Source organism: Salmo salar, chromosome 12 (assembly GCF_965601325.2).
Source record: "Salmo salar chromosome 12, fSalSal1, whole genome shotgun sequence".
Taxonomy (NCBI): Eukaryota; Metazoa; Chordata; class Actinopteri; order Salmoniformes; family Salmonidae; genus Salmo; species Salmo salar.
In genome coordinates this window covers 38,238,868-38,262,410 of record NC_138302.1, presented here as the reverse complement: position 1 = coordinate 38,262,410, position 23,543 = coordinate 38,238,868, and the positions used below count along the sequence as shown (strand labels likewise).

Here is a 23,543-nt window from a genome sequence, read left to right as displayed (position 1 = left end):
CATTGAAACAATACTATGTTGTCCTTTCGGCTTGTTTAAGAGGCATTCAAAATGTCCAGATTCCAAATTGAGCGCAACTCATTAATTGATGTCAATGGGAGATGTGTGCATAAAAAATGAGTTACACAAGCGGCTCAAGTCAAACTACTAGAATAATAAGTGTGTACCGTCAAATTAATAAATGCTAGTAACACTAAGTATGAATTTCAATGACGGATTTGTTTTTCTCCCAATGTCCCAGACGTTGAATAGAGTGCCACTGATCCTCAGTGATTGGCAGGGCCTGTCTGGAATTCAGAGCTGCCCATTCATCCAGACAGACGACTGCCTGAGACCGAGACGGCAGTCTGTCTCGCTCCAGTGACTGGTTACTGGGGCCCAGGCCGAGCGAAGGCCCACGCTGGGAGCGGGACAGTCTGCAGTGGGAGTGGGAAATAAAGCCTCTTCTTTCCCATGGAGCAGAAGGGGGAGGAGAAAAAAATTAAATACAAATAAATAAATAGCACAAGTAGGCTACACTTTTAATGAGCAGAAAGGATGAATGACTGGCACTCAACTGAGCTGATAGTGTTTTCCCCTAATGTTTTTGTAGGTAGGCGGGCACTGTGCCATCACTTAGTTGACCCCCCTCACTCCACCCTGGCATGCATACCACCTTACTTTGGCATTTGGCCTCTGTTGGTGTGGAGGTTGCTGTGTTTTACAAAGTGTGGGGGGGGGGGGGGCAAATCCTGAACAAAACAGTTCAACTGTGCCCAATGCGGCTGCACCTAGTTCTGTCTCTTTTTAATACACATGGACACAATGTCAACACGTCACAGGTCGAGAGCGCATACCAACGAAGGGGATGGAATGCGGAGTGGCATCTGCCCGGCTTCAAGAGGATGAGGTATTCATTCATACCCCTCAGCCTTGGATGAATGGGACTCCTGGGTTACTCGGCAAAAGTGACACCGATTAAGTGTCTGAACATGCATGTATTTTACTTACCTGTATTAATAAAAGAAAGTTGAAGTATATTAAAAGCAAATTCTTATTTACAATGATGACCTGTCCAATGACTTTGTTCTGGTGGGCTATCATGCTCCCCCTCTGTCCATCCAAAATTAAAAGCCCACAGCCTTGTTAGCCACACAACTCTAGTCAATTACACACTGGAAGTACACAACACGCTGTGTTCTCACTGCTTCGAGAGTGGTTCTATCATTGTAAGTACCTAGTGGAGTCTAATTGAGACTACAGAAAGGAGAGTAGCCCTTGGTGCCCAATAACAATGCCCCCAAGACTCATCTCTTTGGCTCTGTACTAGCTCTCCCACATCCTGTGATCCACTAATATATATATAGCTAGACTGTGTGTGATATACACACACACACACACCACGGTCTAGCTCACTCCTCTACAGGGGAGGCCACATTCCAAACTTAGCACAGCCAGAGGGGCAGGACAAGCCATTATCTGTGCCTGTTGCTGCCATGGAGACAGGATCCTCTCAGGGAATACTCTTGATTAAGAGGGTACCAAGACTCAGAAGAACTGAACAGACTAGAGAATAGGGAGCCATTGCTGCAATGTAGGCTACAGCTATTCAGTCTATTCAGACCTCCATTATTCAAAACTACAAGTCACAACAAGTGTAAAAACAGAGCCTGTTGAATGGAGCTGAAGGGTGGGACTAATAACAAGACAACCAATGTAAAACATACAGGGTCTGTCAAATGTATATAGGTTCAAAACTTTTGTGAAATAGCACAGTTACAAATATAAATCAAACTGGATGGACATCAGAAATAGAGGAAGGACTAAAAACAAAAAATAACTAATGTAAAATAGATTGTTTATAAAGTGAAGGTAGAAGCCTAAGTGTTGTTTATTAGTTTACTCCAATTGGGGGAGAAGTGGCAGGGTTTGCAGGGAATAATAAAAAAAAAAGGTATATACACAGTTGAAGTCGGAAATTTACATACACTTTAGCCAAATACATTTAAACTCAGTTTCACAATTCCTGACATTTAATCCCAGTAAAAATTCCCTGTCTTAGGTCAGTTAGGATCACCACTTTATTTTAAGAATGTGAAATGTAAGAATAGTAGAGAGAATGATTTCAGCTTTTATTTATTTAATCACATTCCCAGTAGGTCAGAAGTTTACATACACTCAATTAGTATTTGGTAGCATTGCCTTTAAAATTGTTTAACTTGGGTCAAACATTTCAGGTAGCCTTCCACAAGCTTCCCACAATAAGATGGGTGGATTTTTGGCCCATTCCTCCTGACAGAGCTGGTGTAACTGAGTCAGGTTTGTAGGCCTCCTAGCTCGCACACACCTTTTCAGTTCTGCCCACAAATCTTCTATGGGATTGAGAACAGGGCTTTGTGATGGCCACTCCAAAACCTTGACTTTGTTGTCCTTAAGCCATTTTACCACAACTTTGGAAGTATGCTTGGGGTCATTGTCCATTTGCAAGACCCATTTGCGACCAAGCTTTAACTTCCTGACTGATGTCTTGAGATGTTGCTTCAATATATCCACATAATTTTCTTTCCTCATGATGCCATCTATTTTGTGAAGTGCACCAGTCCCTCCTGCAGCAAAGCACCCCCACAACATGATGCAGCCTCCCCACAACATGATGCAGCCACCCCCATACTTCACGGTTGGGATGGTGTTCTTCGGCTGCAAGCCTCCCCCTTTTTCCTCCAAACATAACGATGGTCATTATGGCCAAACAATTCTATTTTTGTTTCATCAGAATAGAGGACATTTCTCCAAAAAGTACAATCTTTGTCCCCATGTGCAGTTACAAACCGTAGTCTGCTTTTTTATGGGCGTTTTGGAGCAGTGGCTTCTTCCTTGCTGAGCGGCCTTTCAGGTTGTGTCGATATAGGACTTGTTTAACTGTGGATATAGATACTTTGTACCCGTTTCCTCCAGCATCTTCACAAGGTCCTTTGCTGCTGCACTTTTTGCACCAAAGTACATTCATTTCTAGGAGACAGAACACGTCTCCTTCCTGAGCGGTATGACGGCTGCATGGTCCCATGGTGTTTATACTTGCATACTATTGTTTGTACAGATGAACGTGGTACCTTCAGGCATTTGGAAATTGCTCCCAAGGATGAACCAGACTTGGAGGTCTACAATTTTCTTTCTGAGGTCTTGGCTGATTTATTTTGATTTTCCCATGATGTCAAGCAGAGAGGCACTGAGTTTGAAGGTAGGCCTTGAAATACATCCACATGTACACCTCCAATAGGCTGATTGATATCATTTGAGTCAATCAGAAGCTTCTAAAGCCATGACATCATTTTCTGGAATTTCCCAAGCTGTTTAAAGGCACAGTCAACTTAGTGTATGTAAACTTCTGACCCACTGGAATTGTGATAGTGAATAATAAGTGAAATAATCTGTCTGTAAACAATTGTTGGAAAAATTACCTGTGTCATGCACAAAGTAGATGTCCTAACCGACTTACCAAAACTATAGTTTGTTAACAAGAGATTTGTGGAGTGGTTAAAAAACACAAGTATTTATGACTCCAACCTAAGTGTATGTAAACCTCCGACTTCAATTCTGTGTGTGTTTTATATATATATATATATATTTCCCCCAAAAATATGGGGGATTGGAAATGACACAGGCAATTGCATTGATGGAAGCAACAACCTATCCGCAATATTAAAGCTGATCCACCCTTTAAAGATTTTTTTTAAACAAAAATATATATAAAAAGAGCCTGTTGATGGTGTCATTCAAGAGCCATTGCAATTGATAAACAAACCAAAATCTAGGCTATTCAATAAATGACCTCTTCTATTTAAAGATAAGAGTTCATTCGGATGTTCTCTCAGAAAACAAAAGAATGGTGATGCCTACTTTTATCATAAGAAGTGGTGAACTAGCGGCCACAGAGAAATCGAACATTTCCTGCATGGTCCCCCTAGCAGTGTTGACTTAAAAATCAGGGAAATGTGTCTTCTTTCCTCGCATGAAAATGCAGTGGACAGTTCGGGGGTTGTATGTGTACATCTTGCCTGCACTTTTTCCACAGGAAAATAAACAGGGTGAATGTTCGTGTGACCTCCAGCGTGCACCGTCAGTCTGTTTGTCGCCATTGTTGTCTCTTCTGATTGGACTCTGGGGAAATTTACTCGCCAAAGAAATTAAATCAACAGACATGTGGTGACTCGCCATGTTGTATGGAATCAACTGTGCAGAGTGTAGCTAAGCTAGGTTGTGAGAAAGATGATGCCTAGAACATTTGTTTCATGTAAAGAATTGTTTGACCAGACATGGTACATTTACCAGAACATCATGTTGGACCATTGGAGTCCAGTAGGCTTTATTTTCAACAGAATTTCAAAATCATGAGATTCTCTGAGATATCAGGAATGGCAAGAGTCTTGTCTCAGAGTCCTGTCTCAGCCTCCAGTATTTATGCTGCAGTAGTATATGTGTTGGGGGGCTAGGGTCAGTCTGTTACATCTGGAGTATTTCTCTTGTCTTATCCGGTGTCCTGTGTGAATTTAAATATGCTCTCTCTAATTCTCTCTTTCTTTCTTTCTTTCGGAGGACCTGAGCCCTAGGACCATGCCTCAGGACTACCTGGCATGATGACTCCTTGCTGTCCCCAGTCCACCTGGCCGTGCTGCTGCTCCAGTTTCAACTGTTTTGCCTGCGGCTATGGAACCCCGACCTGTTCACCGGACGTGCTTGTTGCACCCTCGACAACTACTGATTATTATTATTTGACCATGCTGGTCATTTATGAACATTAACATCTTGACCATGTTCTGTTATAATATCCACCCGGCACAGCCAGAAGAGGACTGGCCACCCCTCATAGCCTGGTTCCTCTCTAGGTTTCTTCCTAGGTTTTTGGCCTTTCTAGGGAGTTTTTCCTAGGGAGTTTTTCCTAGCCACCGTGCTTCTTTCACATGCATTGCTTGCTGTTTGGGGTTTTAGGCTGGGTTTCTGTACAGCACTTTGAGATATCAGCTGATGTACGAAGGGCTATATAAATACATTTGATTTGATCTTGCACATTTAAAGTGTCTACAAAATCAGTATCTAGGTGAGGACCCTAGCCTCTACAGAAATGCCTGGCACTGGAACATTCCTAAACCTCTTCCTTGATTCAAGGGCAGGAATTTAGAGTTCGAAGTGACAAAGGTGGCATTCATGGTTACTGGAGCAGTGGAACTATACTAACCGAGTGTAAGCAAACCTGATTGGCTGAAACATGAACCACAAATGGAACCTGCTGCTGCATAAAACGCTGCACATTACATCACATCTGGGATCTGATCAAACATAACCTACCTCCCAAGATTGAGCTAAATAAATATTCATGTGAACCTGAAGATGCAAATAAGTTGATGTCAATCGATATAAGCCCATTCGGTATAAGTTATGCACCAGGAGCTTTAGGGCACTGGTCTTTCTCTTCCAGCTCGTATAGTGGTACCCTACTAGTCTCAAAGTTCAACTTGGCTCTGTTAGTGCCAAAAAGCTCCTGTGGTTTGTCCTTCTCTCTCACAAAGGAGGGCTTTGATGCACAGCGGTCAATGACCCTCTGGTGTAAAGATACTGGGTCTGTGACCAGTTCCATTTGAGATACCTACAAGGCTTGGTTGCGGATGCAGGGACCTCCCACCAAGCACTATTGACAGTAGGCAGGAAAGATTGGCACAGAAACATTTTAGGTTTAATTCACAAGACACAGAATGCTGTGGAATGTGAAGACGGCTGGGAGAGACCACAATGGCAAACTGCATAATAAAAATGAGAATGTTACCTTACAACAGAGGAAGCCCACAATGTAATTTCAAACGGACCAATTTCGATGCTATATATCAGGGGTAAGGATGACTCCATGGATGCATGGATATAAGCAGACTCATATTTAACAATGGCGTAGAGTTGATTTGGACCATCTGTCCACTAAAAAGGAGCCAAGCATTAAATTGAGCCATGGTTAAAACAAAACCACCCTGTGAAATATGACCAGAGTGATTTGACCCACCGGACACTGAGGGGGGGGGGGGGGGGGGGGGGGGGGGGGTCCATAAATGACAACAGCCTTGTACAGAAATTCGAGCTTGCCACAATTATTACTAAGGTATGTTTCACCATACCCACGGTTCGCAAGGCTGAGGAGCATCGTTATGCAAATATACAACAGTGGAAACTGAATCTCCAATTGTCCTCATCTCATCAATTTGATATTATGCCATGGGAGCATACAAAAAAAACAAATAAGTCATCGAGCTACGTGGCTGTCGAGGGCGAAAAGGCAATTTATTAGAGCACTTATCAATTTCAGCTGCTGATTTCCCTGGGGTAACCTAATAGTCCAGAACGGCCTAATAGTCAGGCAAGGCAGTTGGGCCTGGGGTATCACACTGGGCCTGCACCCCTCAGACAAACTGCCATATAAAGGGTTGTGTGGAGGGGTGCAGTCGAAGGGGGTAGGTGGGGGTTAACAAGGCAAAGCGGAGGGCCCGGGCAGAGAAGGAAGGTGTTTGTGCAGCTGCTCCCAAGTCGAGGGACACAGTGTCAAGCTGGACATGGTTAAACAGGTGCCCGCTCTGAAATGCCTACAGATACTAAGATTAACCAGTGCGGGACTGCAGTCCATTGGGACAGTGCAGTAGGAGTAAGTCACCCTCCATTTAATGACACAGTCCTGATTGACAGACAACAGGGGAGACCTGGAGGGGGCTGGTGTTAAATCCAATCTGATAGGGGCCACGATGCAGAGGTGCAGGATACCAGTGATTTGGTTGCTGGGAGAACATTAGGCCATGCAGAATCTTGGTCAGTCTGTGGCACACAGTCAATGTCTCACGTCAGATGGCGTCACTCCTCCGCGATGCGCGTTCCTCAACCGGTCTCTCGTGTAGGATGAGAAACTCATTCAAATTTTAACATTGAGCATCCGCAATTCAAAAAATTCAAAACAGTTACTAATTTGACATCACTGCGCTCTTGCATGACTTTCCATGAAATAGGAAGAATAACTAGCTAGCAAAATGTTGACAGTGATTTAATAGTTAGCACATTTTTTCAAATAAAACCGGTGGCTATCTCCTGCACAAAGGCTGTGCAAGGACGTTGGTTGCCAGTGCAGTGACTTGATCACCTGTATAGCTACCTTACTGACATAAATGACAGAAAAGTTTGGAATAGCCTATTTAAATGACCCTGAAGTTGTAGACATGCAGCCCCACAATTATGAAGAACTGAGATATCAGAAATCAGTCCGTAGGATCAGCATGTTTAGCCGCAATCGTATCGTTGGGTCAGCTGAGCACAGCAGCTGACTCGGGAAGCTACTGCAATGACTCGTGGCAGAAGAACAGCTGTTTCATGAAAACTCATAATGTAAGCATTAGCTAGCAGTACAAGCTACAGTAACTTCCTGGAGAGTCAACATTGTGTGCAGCACTAAGTAGCTGGTTAGTTAGCAACACCATTTCAGTCAAAGATGATTTCAGTGACTGGCTCAGCTAACGTTAGCAAGTTAACGTTGGACAAATTTATGTTAGCTTTCGTGATTATAGTCAAAAACTAGAGGTCGGCTGATTATGATTTTTCAACGCCAATGCCGATTGTTGGAGGGCCAAAAAAGGCCGATACCGATTATTCGGCCGATATATAAAAAATAATCTGCTTTTTTTGTGTGTGTGTGTATATATATATATATATATATTTGTAATAATGACAATTAAAATAAGTGTTCATTCAGTATTGTTGTAACTTAATATAATACATCAATAAAATCTATTTAGTCTCAAATAAATAATGAAACGTTCAATTTGGTTTAAATAATGCAAAAACAAAGTGTTGGAGAAGAAAAAGTGCAATATGTGACATGTAAAAAAGCTAACGTTTAAGTTCTTTGCTCAGAACATGAGAACATATGAAAGCTGGTAGTTCCTTTTAACATGAGTCTTCAATATTCCCAGGTAAGAAGTTTTAGGTTGTAGTTATTGGACTATTTCTCTCTATACCATTTGTATTTCAAATACCTTTGACTATTGAATGTTCTAATAGGTACTTTAGTGTTGGTAGGCTTGAAGTCATAAACAGCGCAATGCTTGAAGCACAGCAAAGAGCTGCTGGCAAATGCAGGAAAGTGCCGTTTGAATGAATGCTTATGAGCAATTCAGACTGCTCTATCAAATCAGACTTAATTATAATATAATAAACACACAGAAATACGAGCCTTTCCTGGTCATTAATATGGTCAAATCCAGAAACTATCATTTAGAAAACAAAACGTTTATTCTTCAGTGAAATATGGAACCGTTCTGTATTTTATCTAATGGGTGGCATCCCTAAGTCTAAATATTGCTGTTAATAACATTGCACAACCTTCAATGTTATGTCATAATTATGTCCAATTCTGGCAAATTAATTAGGACGAAATGGTCTTCACACAGTTCGCAACGAGCCAGGTGGCCCAAACTGCTGCATACACCCTGACTTTGCTTGCACAGAACGCAAGACAAGTGACACAATTTCCCTTGTTAAAGGAAATTAATGTTAGCAGGCAATATTAACTAAATATGCAGGTTTAAAAATATATACTTGTGTATTGATTTTAAGAAAGGCATTGATGTTTATGGTTAGGTACACGTTGGTGCAAGGACAGTGCTTTTTTCACGAATGCGCTTGTTAAATCACCCGTTTGGTGAAGTAGGCTGTGATTCAATGATAAATGAACAGGCACCGCATCGATTATATGCAACGCAGGACAAGCTAAATAAACTAGTAATATCATCAACCATGTGTAGTTAACTAGTGATTACGTTAAGATTGATTGTTTTTTATAAGATAAGTTTAATGCTAGTGTAACAGTATAGCTTCCGTCCCTCTCCTCGCCCCTACCTGGGCTCGAACCAGGGACCCTCTGCACACATCGACAACAGCCACCCTCGAAGCATTGTTACCCATCGCGCGAACTACTTCAAGGTCTCGGCGAGAGTGACGTCACCGATTAAAACGCTATTAGCGCGCACCACTGCTAACTAGCTAGCCATTTCACATCAGTTACACTCACCCCCCTTTTGACTGCCTCCTTTTCCGCAGCAACCAGTGATCCGGGTCAACAGCATCAATGTAACAGTATAGCTTCCGTCCCTCTCCTCGCCCCTACCTGGGCTCGAACCAGGGACCCTCTGCACACAACAACTGACACCCACAAAGCATTGTTACCCATCGCGCCACAAAAGCCTTGCAGAGCAAGGGGAACAACTACTTCAAGGTCTCAGAGCGAGTAACGTCACCGATTGAAATGCTATTAGCGCGCACCACCGCTAACTAGCTAGCCATTTCACATCGGTTACACTAGCTAGCACCTTACCTTGGCTCCTTGCTGCACTCGCATAGCAGGTAGTCAGCCTGCCACGCTGTCTCCTCATGGAGTGCAATGTAATCGGCCATAATCGGTGTCCAAAAATGCAGATTACTGATTGTTATGAAAACTTCAAAATCGGCCCTATTTAAAAAAATTGGCCATTCCGATTACTCGGTCGACCTCTAGTCAAAACTACAGAAATACTGCTCATTGAAGCGCAATAATCCTCAGCTAGATGTTTAATGGGGCAACTAAGACTTCTTCACCAAAAAAACATTGACAATTGTTTTGATGAGACACAGTTTTGATGAAGAAATGTAGTTATATTCTCTAAATAAGCATTGAACAATTAAAAAGGTAAAATACACCGCATTTCAAAACAGTCAGCAATAATAGAATGAATTCACGGCGTGAATCTATTTGCTAGGTAACAAGGCAGAACAGTTGAATTGTTATGAACACACCTGTCTGTCTCCCACCTGTTTGAACAGCTTGCTAGCCTGTCCACTGTTCAGATGTTCAAATCAAGTGGTTTACCTTATTTCTCAGAATGAGAACAAGTTGCCAATTAATTATATAAATTGTGTTTGAATGCTTATTGCAAATTTATAAAAAAATAAATAAAGACTACACATATAGTATAACAGTCTTTAGCTAAAATGCTAAACTGAGCATTCATTTTCCAGAATCAATGTTCATTGACACTCCTGTTTTAGTAGTGTCTGCTCTGCATGCAATTTGAGTACGGTAGTTGAAACATAAAAAAGGTATCGTTAGAAAGGTTAACTTCTTTATTACAATAAAAATAGTGTCTAAGCGTTTGTGTCCATTTGACAGATTGTTTGACCAAACCTCAAATGCAAATAGCGAGTTTAAACTGCTCGTCAGAGGAAGAATTGATCTCTCAACTTTGTTGGAGTGGCAGGGGGAGGGGCTTGGTGTGTGTTGGTGTGGCAGGGGGAGGGGCTTGGTGTGTGTGCGTAAATAGACAGGAAAAGGCGAAGCAAGAGGTTTCACTCTTGCCCAAAATAAGCTTGCCGCCTGCCTTCTCGCGAAGGAGATGAGAACAAAAAGGCGACATGAGAACAAGCGAACATAAAATGCTCAAAAACAAAAAATACAAAATAACTTGATTCTTGCAATACAGGCATTTGGAATATCGTACCAAAACATTAACTGGAATTAATTCGATATAGCGCCCAGACCTAGGATGGAACAGTTCTTTGAGTTTGCATTTCAGCTGTCTCTTCTGTCATCACAGAGACCATGGCATGAGACTGTATCAGAGGCCGTTGAGACTTTAAATTCTTGGTGAACCGTTGCCTTCATTTAACGCAGGGGCCCAGCTGTGAGATGGATACTCATCTGTCGCCAAAACATATATGAGAATCCCCTGCCCCTTCACTGCACATACAAGGGACAAAACAGCTGGAGGGAGGTGGGCGCAGAGATATGGCCATACATGGTCATTTTCTTGGTGGAGATTATGAATGTAAAAGTATTTAATTACATGACACGACTAAGACACAAACACTACAGCCAAGACTAATGAATTTGAGCTGTAACATAAAACAAATTAAACAACCTAAGCTTCACCCCCCTCCCCCAAATTGCCACTAAGTGGAACATACCAAGAGTGGTTGACTTTACAACTCCCCACTAAGCATGGCTCCAACCATTTACAAGGGAGGGGGGGCATTCATTTAAAAAAAAAAAGAAAAAAAAAGGGCAACGACAAATCAGAAATTCAACACTTCTGAGCCATTGGCGAAAATTATGGATTTACAGGGGCAATTCCAAGGTAACGGAATTACGCCATTTCAAAGTTAAACAAACAATACGCAAAAGTCAATACTAACAATTTCCACTGAAAAATTAAAAAACGAATTTAGTGTAAGAACTGTACAGATGCTAACTTTTAACAGAATTACAGTAAAATCTCAGGTTTTTATGCGACTATGTTTCCAGGAAAAATCTTAAATATCTGCTCTGAATTCAAATTTAAAGATGTCCCCAGAAAGAATGGGGTGTCAGCTATGACATAGCACCTTGAGTTTGAAAAAAATCTATTTTGGTTATTGAACTACAGTAAGTGAAGTGGATTTACACCTGATAATGGAATTAGACTGATCTGTACTACAGAAAAGCATAATTATGTATATGAATGTCGGTATTCTGGCAGGTAGGAGCATTGGTCATATAACATAAAGGATGCTGGATCAAATCCCAGAGCTGACTAGGCAAAAATCTGTCGTTCTGCCCATGAGCAAGGCAGTTAACCCACTGTTCCCCGGGCGCCGATGACGTGGTTGTCGATTAAGACAACCCCCTGCAACTCTGATTCAGAGTGGTTGGGTTAAATGCAGAAGCCACATTTCAGTTGAAGGCATTCAGTTGTAGAACTGACTAGGTATCCCCCTTTCCCCTCATGTTTCACAAGTTTGGACATCACAGTGCACGCAGCACAGTAGACTGCAGTAGAATACACTGTAGTAGAGTACAGTTCAGTACAATATACTGTTCTCTACTGTACTATATTTAGCCGACTAAACCCAACAATTTACGATGGAGTTGAGCAGCGACTAGTGTGTGGGCGGACTGCAGCATAAACACATGAATTGTCCTGTGTAAAAGCGGGCTATTCTTTGGGTCTTGAAATGTGTAGTTATACTCCACTGTGCCCTACTAACTGTACTATCAAAACTTGCGAAACATACATCTATGATAGGTTCAGTCCGGTCTGTCTGTGGATGTTAAACATCAAGGCCAGGGTGGACTGACTAAATTTAAACTACTTTTCAACATCCGTGGATGTTCGATGTCGGTCGGTGCATTAGGATGCTGGTTACAGGGGGCTCATTGGTAGTGCCAGTAAGAGCTGGGAGACATTAACTGGACACTGTATGTGAGAGAGAGGTGTTTCATCACTAGACAACATAAAGAAAACTTATGAGCTGAACATAACAGTATGACAGTGATTTGTGACTATTATGATTTCCCATTGTAGCCAATTCAGTTGCAGTAATTCCATTACTGATGTTATTGGTAATTCAGTTACCAATCTGGTAATGCAATTACAAATTTTATTCACTTAATAATTCAAATAAAAAACTGACATTAGTAAAATCAATATAATTAATTGGTAGGTCTACCATTACTTGTTAATTCTGTGAACTTTCATTATCCACCCTCATGAGGGAAAGACATTAAAATATCTTAAAGATGTCCGTTTTTGGTTACGGAATGAAGAGGCACAAGGCAATATTTCTTAAACTTTAGAACGTAAACAATTTGTGTGTTGATAGTAGTTGGCAGGGGTTTTGATGCATTTCTGATAACATCTACAAGGAAAAAAAGTCTTACATTTTGTAAGACATATTTTCTATCTGATCCAGAAATCAAAGCCTTTACTTATGCCTAATTTGACATGCTCCTGGAGAAGAAAATAAAACCTTTCCTGTGTACCTCCATCGTTAGAGTCCAGGGCCAAGTTTACGGCCCTGGAAGAGTCAGGGGTCCAGCCACTTTTCTCATGTGAGCCTTAGGGCTTTCATTTTACTGTTTGCTGAACTGGCTTGAAGGTGATAAAGTAGCCTACTCCCTGTTTTCAGAGGGGGAAATAACAATTGATGCACCAAAGCCAGGTTACCACCCATCTCAACTATGCCCCCCCCTCCCCTCCGGTATGGCATCTGCCGCAGGCAGCTCGGACATGGAAGACCATACAGAGTATGTGTTTTCGCTGTGAGATTTAGAATGCGATGCAATTAGCTGTCCCGTGGGGGGGGGGGGGGGCTAATTGCATTGCATTCTAAATCTAGTCACAAATCACAGTTGGGTCACCTGCTACTGTCCTCCCTTCCACTGTCCTACTGTTATGTTCAGCTCATAACAGTTCTTTCTCTTTCTGCCAGTGTTGACCTCATGCTGTGAGAAGTGCAAGCGACTGATGCGTACCACAGAAAGCGTGGGGCCCCCGACAAACAAACAATTACCAAAACAGCACACAAGGAGGGACAAAATACAATAAACGTTAAGAGCAGAGGATGTTGAAAGTCAGAAAAATGTTTAGGAGACGAGGCTTGGGACGTTCACAGTCATGCAACCCGGCAGTGTTTCAGACCTCAAATGTTGATAGTCTTGGCATATTAACCAAGTAATTATTTCTTCTCACAAACTAAATTGGTGGGAAGTGTGTGTAGTACTGAAGTTCAATCTATCCTCCACAGTAAATTCCACACGCTTCTCTTATATTACATAAAATCTAAAAAGCCTTTGGTGCTCGGGGAATGTTGTGGGACTTCTAAATTCGGCTCTGGAAAGAGATGGAGCTTAATGAAAAGCATATGGACTTAAATTTAATTACACAAATTCTGATCTCATAACAAGAACCACTTGTTCTCTCTGCAGAGCACTCAGGAGTGTCACCAGGCAACTTCACATTGGTTCCAGGCAGGCCAATAGACTAAAATTGTCCCTAAAACAAGTCTCTCCAGACAACCCTTGAGAGGAAAGGGTTCATATGCAACAACGGGCAAAAAAAATCTAGCAATAAATATTGTTTTACCACAGAGGGACTCAAAAAAGGTACAATCACTCATGTCCCTAGTTCTTCAAACGGCTCTGACTGAGCTTGTTCTTGAGTGGCGAAGTGTAAAATCAGCACTTCTCCCCTGCTCGTGACCTCTCTGTCCTGGAATCAGTCTGTGTGGGTTTCCCTTGATTGTGGCCTGCGAGCAGCCATTGGTTTACCTCATGTTCAATGAGAGCCATGCATAGTTGTGATTGGCTCTGTCAGACAGGGTTCTTTTCATCTTGAGGTTGCGCTGTCCATTTCACATGCTATCGTCATTTTAGAGGAGCATGAAGGGATGGCACGGAGATAAACAGTAGACCACTACTTTCTGTATACTTTATACACTGCATGAGCGATTACTCTTATTTCATTACTTATCATTCGCACAAAACCCAAGCAGTTCTGGGAGTGTGTTATTCAGGGTTTATGTGCAAGTATTTTGATGACATGCTTTTAACCCCTCTTTATTGTATCTGAAAGTCTTATCAAAAAGTAATAATTTGTCAGAAAAATTTCATACATCAGTCTTCAATAAATTAAATCATTAATTTGTCACATGCTTCATAAACAAAAAGGTGTAGACTAACAGTGAAATCCCCTCAAAATGGGGGTGGGGGGGGGGGGGGGAAGAGGAGGCTGTAAAAATCTCTATGTGGAATTGTGAATGACATCTGCCCAGCTTTCCGAGTGTACTTTACAACATGGAAACAGTCCTCTCCCAGTCAGCAGCACTGAGGTTTGCCAGGGTTACAGGGATATATGCTCCTTGACTGATATGGTTCCAATGGCTCATGTGGCTGAAAGACAGCCCATGTCCTAGATTTGGCAGAAAGCACATCTAAAAAGGTTGACATTTTGATAAATCGGTGAAGAAATGTTGACGGTTGACCTCACGCCCAACAGACTATGCTAGCGGAGAAGAATGAAGTTAAGTAAAGACAATAATGTAATCATTCTACAAATTGGGTCATCAAAGTTATTTTGCAAATGATTACTCAATCCCAAAGAATGTGCATCTTTCTCACAATCTTCAGGTTTTAATCATTGTTGCAACCAGTGACTCGGCTGTTGCTTTCAACCCAACGTTTCCCAGCTATATAAAGGAAATCGGAGCAGTTTTCAGAAACAGATCCTCCTGAAAATATCCAAATGAGCCTACTTCAAGTGCAAAGCTAAATACAGCTTCTTTTTTTACCAACAAAGCTATTTCCTTCAGAGTGAAAAAAAGACTACATAAAATAAGCACCCAAGTATGCCAGAGTAATAGTTTCACACACAGATGCAGTTTCCTAAATTGGTTCTAAAGAATGCCCCATTTAGCAGGAAAAACAATAGTGTTTAACCAAATGCTTTGAAATATTTAAAACGCATACTACCATGAGTCTGGAAACCAAATAGTTCTGTGCTGGTTGTTGTTTAACAGTTCATCATTAGACAATTCAAAACAGGCAAGTTTTCCACCATTTTGTTCAGGCCATTCCTGGCTGACGCTCCATATCAGACAACTTGACATCTTATGAGCAGAATCTCTTCCTCCTTGCCAAGGCCCTGCTATTTCTCTGCCGGCGAGCAATCTCACGACGGGTGGCATGGTTTACACAGGCATTCATTTCAAACATCTGCCAGGCTGTCATTTTAGTAGCTCATTATGGGCTATCAGATCAAACATCAGTTATGTCAGCCGCTGGCATCGTCTTTCTGCACTGGGTTGGGCGCCAAATATGGAGGGCATTGTGGAAACTAATCACAAGGTTACAACATGCTTTGGCACGACCTTGGCTGGGTTTACCCAGGGTAGAATTACTCAACAAGCAAATTAAGTGGCATCAATCATCCTATGAGTTGGGCATAGAGGAGCATCTACCATATCGGAGGACTCAATTATAGATGTTACCTTTACATTCCCCCCCCGCCCCATGTAATTTTGAAACCTTGTGTGATATTTTGACAGTAAAGACAGTGTCGCTGTTGTATTGCTTCAAATACTGTGCAGCAGTTAATTTAATCATCTAAATTGTGAATCTCCACCGTGACATTTGAATTGTGCATATTTCATTTCTGTGTGTGATGTCGCATAGAGGTTTTCAGGTATTATTTTTACACTTTTAATTATAGTACGACAAATCTTTATACATCAATGCCCTATATCAGGGCTGCCCACTGACTGCTAACACCATTTGCTTTTGCTTACTAAAGGGCTATAGTGGTGAGATTGATTATTTCTCACAACAACAAAAAAACTCCTCAAAACGTAATTTCCAGAACTTAAAGTTTAGCTGTAATAAACAAACACTTGTGTGTCTGATGAAACTGCAGCTGCCAGAGGTGTGCCAAAAGAGAACAGTGATCGTTGCCCCTGGCATTTAACTGCACAGTCCCAAAGACCCATGAGACCTCGGGAGAGTTAGACCAGAGGGAAGAACGTGCCATCACGCCTAATCCAGAACGTGTTTCAAGACATTTCAGCTGCTTCTCCTTCATCCTCACATATGTCACAGACCGGAGTGGCCCTCTCTTTCATACAAGTAGTTGCCATTGGTTTCAACAAGACACACACAGCAGGGACAGATGGCAGTATAGGAAATAAGGACTGGGTTTTGATCAAACGAGCAAATTTGTACAAGCTCTGAAAGTACTACACAAATTGGATGAATGTTGGAAATAAGATACTATAGGCTTAATTCAATGTTTCAGCAAATAATGCAGTTCCAGTGCTGCAAATGGTGTCGATTGATCTTATTGTAAACCAAGGAAAGCCAATTATCATTATTTTTGTATTTGATTGGTCATCATCACTTCCTCATCTCTGCGATATAGACTGCTGTAGCATCGCCTATGTCCTGTGTGATATAGCCTGCTTGAGCATCGCCTATGTCCTGTGTGATAAACAGTTGAAGTCAGAAGTTTACATACACTTAGGTTGGATTCATTAAATCTCGTTTTTCAACCACTCCACAAATTTCTTGTTAACAAACTATAGTTTTGGCAAGTCGGTTATGACATCTACTTTGCATGACAAGTCATTTTTCCAACAATTGTTTACAGACAGATTATTTCACTTAATCACAATTCCAGTGGGTCAGAAGTTTACATACACTAAGTTGACTGTGCCATTAAACAGCTTGGAAAATTCCAGAAAATGATGTCATGGCTATAGAAGCTTCTGATAGGCTAATTGACATCATTTGAGTCAATTGGAGGTGTACCTGTGGATGTATTTCAAGGCCTACCTTCAAACTCAGTGCCTCTTTGCTTGACATCATGGGAAAATCAACAACAAAAAAATAAGCCAAGACCTCAGAAAATTGGAGACCTCCACAAGTCTGGTTCATCCTTGGGAGCAAATTCCACATGCCTAAAGGTACCACGTTCATCTGTACAAATGATTGTACGCAAGTATAAACACCATGGGACCACGCAGCCGTCATACCGCTCAGGAAGGAGACGCATTCTGTCTCCTAGAGATGAACGTACTTGGGTGCGAAAAGTGCAAATCAATCCCAAAACAGCAGCAAAGGACCTTGTGAAGATGCTGAAAGAAACAGGTACAAAAGTATCTATATCCACAGTAAAACGAGTGCTATATCGACATAACCTGAAAGGCCGCTCAGCAAGGAAGAAGCCACTGCTCCAAAACCGCCATAAAAAAGAAGAGACTATGGTTTGCAACTGCACATGGGGACAAAGATTGTACTTTTTGGAGAAATGTCTTCTAGTCTGATGAAACAAAAATAGAACTGTTTGGCCATAATGACCATCGTTATGTTAAGAGGAAAAAGGGGGATGCTTGCAAGCCAAAGAACACCATCCCAACCGTGAAGAACGGGGATGGCAGCATCATGTTGTGGGGGTGCTTTGCTGCAGGAGGGACTGGTGCACTTCACAAAATAGATGGCATCACGAGAAAGGAAAATGATGTGGATATATTGAAGCAACATCAAGACATCAGTCAGGAAGTTAAAGCTTGGTCGCAAAAGGGTCAATGAACTCAAGCATACTTCCAAAGTTGTGGCAAAATGGCTTAAGGACAACAACGTCAAGGTATTGGAGTGGCCATCACAAAGCCCTGACCTCAATCCCATAGAAAATTTGTGGGCAGACCTGAAAAAGTGTGTGCGAGCAAGGAGGCCTACAAACCTGACTCAGTTACACCAGCTCTGTCAGGAGGAATGGGCCAAAATTCACCCAACTTATTGTGGGAAGCTTGTGGAAGGCTACCCAAAATGTTTGACCCAAATTAAACAATTTAAAGGCAATGCTATCAAATACTAATTGAGGGCATGTAAACTTCTGACCCAATGGGGATGTGATGAAGGAAATATATGCTGAAATAAATCATTTTCTCTACTGACATCTGACATTTTCACATTCTTAAAATAAAGTGGTGAACCTAACTGACCTAAAACAAGGTATTTTTACTAGGATTAAATGTCAGGAATTGTGAAAAACTGAGTTTAAATGTATTTGGCTAAGGTGTATGTAAACTTCCGACTTCAACTGTAGCATCGCCTATGTCCTGTGTGATACAGCCTGCTTTAGCATCGCCTATGTCCTGTGTGATACAGCCTGATCAAGCATCGCCTATGTCCTGTGTGATACAGCCTGATCAAGCATCGCCTATGTCCTGTCCTGTTTGATACTGCCTGATCAAGCATCGCCTATGTCCTGTCCTGTGTGATACAGCCTGATCAAGCATCGCCTATGTCCTGTGTGATACAGCCTGATCAAGCATCGCCTATGTCCTGTCCTGTTTGATACTGCCTGATCAAGCATCGCCTATGTCCTGTCCTGTTTGATACAGCCTGATCTAGCATCGCCTATGTCCTGTGTGATACAGCCTGATCTAGCATCGCCTATGTCCTGTGTGATATAGCTTGTTGGTTTAAGAGATAGTTCACTCAACTTACAAATGTACCTCACATTAAGGGTAATATTACCAAGAAAAGTATCTATACTAGCGTCAGCAGCCTAACACTGGCTGTATAGCAAGGTAAACAAACCCAAATATTAGATCGCTGGCTCTCCAGGTACATAGACCACTCTCCAAATATCTATAAGACAAGTTACATTTGCAATCAACGTGAACTATTCCTCCAACTGAAACCTCCTTGGACGCAGGCCATATTCCAGTACTTCAAGGCAAAGGATGTTTCGCATTATACACTGTAGGTCTTAATCAAGACACAGGGCCATCTTGTTAGGCGAAAAGGGCTCACAATATGGTTTTGATGTAAAACTATCTGAAGACATTTTTATTTCCCTCTCTGAAGCCCCAGAAGGCAAACTGTTGAAATTTCAAACAATACATGGAGCCTTGCATTTAAAACAGTCCAATAAGACTGGGGGCTTTTTCCACTTAATTATAGTATCAAAATCATACTACAGCGTATCATGCTTCTCAGTCGTCTTAGTTTAGAATAAACAAAAAATTGTGAGCCCAAATCAGAGCAAAGGGACATGTCAAGTGAAATGATACTACCTCTGTCTTTGCAATTACAGTGAATGCTTCTAAAGTATTTTCCCAGACCAATCCTGATTTCCATAACAATGGAAGGAGATAGTCCCCCTCGAGTTCTAAAGATCAAGCAGGCCCCTCAACTACCTGTGAAGTCTCATCAGGCTGCTTTTATCTCTTGGGTTTCCATGCAAATGTAGTGTCATTTCCTCCAGAGACCCTGAGGCCAATGACAAACCCCCAACACTTTTTCCTCCACGTCTCCAAAAAGATACAAATCCATTGTCTGACTATTTCTCTACACTCCCACTTACCTACAAGAGAGCCTTCCCTGTAGCTCAGTTGGTAGAGCATGGTGTTTGCAACGCCAGGGTTGGCCAGCACAGAAAAAAAATAAGAAATAAAAATAAATGCATTCACTACTGTAAGTCGCTCTGGATAAGAGCGTCTGCTAAATGACTAAAATCTAAGAGAAAATATATACAGTAGTCATACATTGGGGAAGAAGGACAAAAGCATTGAGCTTGAGCCATGTCACTACTTTGCACAAGAGTACCTTAAACTTTTACAAGTGGCTTTAGCCTGCAGCATAGATAAATGACCCTTCTGCACGCTGTACTACAGTTTGTGCCTTAACACATGCATAGGGATCCTACAATTCAGTTATAGGATCTCTATGAACATGTCATTCCTGACAAGCTCTAACAATCAGCCTGTGCTGCCCAATTAGAATTGGAGCTCCGAGATGATTGGAAAAGGTTGGAGCATTAATTACACCTGCTCTCCATGACAGACTGACAAGGTGAAAGCTATAATCCCTTATTGATGTCACTTGTTAAATCCACTTCAATCCGTGTAGATGAAGGGAAGGAGATAAGTTAAAGGAGGATTTTTAAGCCTTGAGACATAGATTGTGTATGTGTGCCATTCAGAGGGTAAAAGGGCAAGACAAAAGTGCCTTTGAACGGGGCATGGTTGTAGGTGCACCGGTTTGTGTCAAGAACTGCAATGCTGCTGGGGTTTTCCACACCCAACATTTTCCTGTGTGTATCAAGAATGGTCCACCATCCAAAGGTCATCCAGCCAACTTGATACAACGGTGGGAAGCATTGGAGTCATCACGGGCCAGCATCCCTGTGGAACGCTTTCGACACATTGAGTCCATGCCCCAATGAATTGAGCCTGTTCTGAGGGCAAAAGGGGGGTGCAACTCAATATTAGTTAAGTGTTTTTAATGTTTTGCACACTCAGTGTAGGCCAGTAACTTCCCCCACTCTCTTCAGCCCAGGTCTGGCCATATTTTATGAAAGAGCCTGTTGAATCAAGCTGAGCAGTAGGGAACCTTCTAAAGCCAGGCCATGCCAACATGAATGTTGCATACAACCAATACAGATCATTATTCTGCCTTCTGCCCAAAAACAGTTCAGTTATGGTCCTGTTATGAGCTCAAATGACATACTATAAAATTCATATTGTTATGGAAATTGAAGGATTAACATGTGTGGCATTGGAAGACAGTTCTTTGGGTGCTCTGCAATGCTGTCAATTCAAAGAACCAGGCTGAAGGGGATATTACATGGGTCATGACAGTATGCAAACTAACCAACTGGACAATAAAAAATAGAAATGGGTAACAACACGGTTTTCACTGACTATGTTTTCAGTAACATGGAGTTTTTAGGGAGGGGGTGACGAGTTTATTGCCGTTAACTATAACACTAGCCTTTTGTAGACTAAAAGTTAAAATGCCAAGACAACGTTGTTGTTTCAACTTTGTTAGTGGGCACTTACAACTTGGGCTATTTGATAAATAACCAAGATGGGTTCCTCAGTAGCGTCCTCTAGTCAACATTTTTCTGAAAGAAAGCTTGCTTGTTACATTGATGTAGTAGTCTATAGTAGAACAGTGTACCGGCTGATAAGCACATTTTCATTAAACAGATACATTTATAACACCCGACGGGTTTGTGGCTACTTTGTGTCTTCTTACCTTTGGTGAAAATAAGAAACAGGGTAGTGGTGTGTATTGTCGGCATGACTCCTTGTCTACGCCTATTCGCCGAGTTCAGGTTACTCTCTGTGAAACATTTATTTTCTGTGGACGGTAACTCCATAATAGAACTCAAGCAAAGTAAGCCACAACTAAGTTAAATCATTCGCACAAGAAAACTAGACCCGAAACCAAGGGCAGTCAGCGCGAAAACTACCAGCGTTTCACAAGACCTCTAAAACGTACTCCGACAAGAGCAACGATAAACGACGGCTTTGTCTAGTGGTCGTCCGATGATGATACGACTGCTGCACGCGCAATTCGTAAATGTGAAGACGTAGGACCTATTCCATTATTTCAAATAATGACAAGAAAATGCAAAGAAGAAATGTGCCAACATGCCATTCCTTCAACACTATTAAATGAAAGTAGCCTTTCCCTTTTTCTCCCTCTCTCTCTCCTTAGCTCCCACTTTGGATGAGAAGCTTCCGGTGTTTGGAGAAGAGAGGGAGGGGTGAGGGGATGGGGGGCACGAAAGGTAAAAAAAATATTTTAAAAAGTAGCCTTAGGTCAAACGTGCCAATTTTGCACTTTTTCTATGCAAACATAACAGGTACACATTTTTCTGTAGGCCTAAACACATACAACTTGTTTTGAATATTTGATTATTTGGATTAAAGGCCAAGGCTATCTTTCGGGCTACATCCTAAACCATTTAAAATACATATCAAATGTAAATATGGATAAGGATAAATTAAGAGACTATTACAAAATGTAATGCAGACAAGGTAGTTGTCAGAAAGGGATACTTTTGTAATTTTAGTTGTGTAAGATTTTTTGGACAGAGGCAGTATACTAATAAGACACACTGTGACATAGCCAAATAACCACAAATATATGAAATGGTATTGACAGGTATGTGAAAAAAAATATTTTAAGTAATTCTGAGTGGAAACAATCATGTCCTTCACACCAAGCCACACATTTTTGTTTTAATTTTATTTGCATTTTACATAAAAATACAAATCGTACAGTGCAAGGATTATAAAAGCTGTCATTGTATACAGTGTCTTAAGTATTCACACCCCTTTACTTTTTCCACATTTTGTTGTGTTACAAAGTAGGTTGAAACTGTTTTAATTGTAATTTTTTTGTCATTGATCTACACAAAATACTATGTAATGTCAAAGTGGAAGATTTTTTTTTTACATTTATAAAACCATATATGTAAACTAAAACACTAATGTATCTTGATTAAGTCTCAGAACTGCATTGTACAATATTTGCCCATTATTATTTTTAAAGTTCTTCAAGCTCCATCAAGTTGGTTATAGATCTTTGCTAGTCAGCTATTTTCAAGTCTTGCCCTAGATTTTTCAGATTTAAGTCAAAACTGTAACTAGGCCACTCAGAAACATTCTGTTGTCTTGGTTAGCAACTCCAGTGTAGATTTGGGCTTGTGATTTAGAATATTGTCCTGCTAAAAGGTGAAGTTATCTCCCAGTGTCTGTTGAAAAGCAGACTGAACCAGGTTTCCTATAGGATTTTGCCTGTGCTAAGCTTTATTCCATTTATTTTTATCCCCAAAAACTCCCTACTCCTTGCCGATGACAAGCATACCCATAACATGATGCAGCCAACACCATGCTTGAAAATATGACGAGTGGTACTCAGTGATGTGTTTTTGCCCCAAACATAATGCTTTGTATTCAGGACAAAAAGTAAATTTCTTTGCCACATTTTTTGCAGTATGAAGTGCCTTGTTGCAAACAGGATGCATGTTTTGGAATATTTTTTATTCTGTACAGGCTTCCTTCTTTTCACTCTGTCATTTAGGTTAGTATTGTGGAGTAACTACAATGTTGAAGATCCATCCACAGTTCTCACATCACAACCGTTAAACTCTGTAACTGTTTTAAATCCCTGAGCGGTGTCTTTCCTCTCCGGCAAATGAGTTAGGAAGGATGCCTGTATCTTTGTAGTGACTAATGAATAACCACCATGCTCAGAGGGATATTCAGTGTAATTTTTTTTTAACACATCTACCAATCGATACCCTTATTTGCAAGGTATTGGAAAACCTCCCTGGTCTTTGTGGTTGAATCTGTACTTGAAATTCATTACTCGATTGAGGGACCTTAAAAATAATTGTATGTGT

At 41.3% G+C, this 23,543-nt stretch overlaps 1 protein-coding gene across 1 annotated transcript in view; it reads right to left on the bottom strand.

Moving 5' to 3' along the window:
* LOC106564807 (inactive tyrosine-protein kinase 7) overlaps window positions 1-21,883 on the bottom strand; it is a 39,449-nt gene extending 17,566 nt beyond the window's left edge. Inside the window, exon 1 of the mRNA XM_014131224.2 lies at window positions 21,386-21,883. Within this exon, the coding sequence (XP_013986699.1) occupies window positions 21,386-21,509 (124 nt within the window). The 5' untranslated portion in view covers window positions 21,510-21,883. The remainder of the gene's footprint in view (window positions 1-21,385) is intronic.
* Between the last annotated feature and the right edge of the window lie 1,660 nt (window positions 21,884-23,543).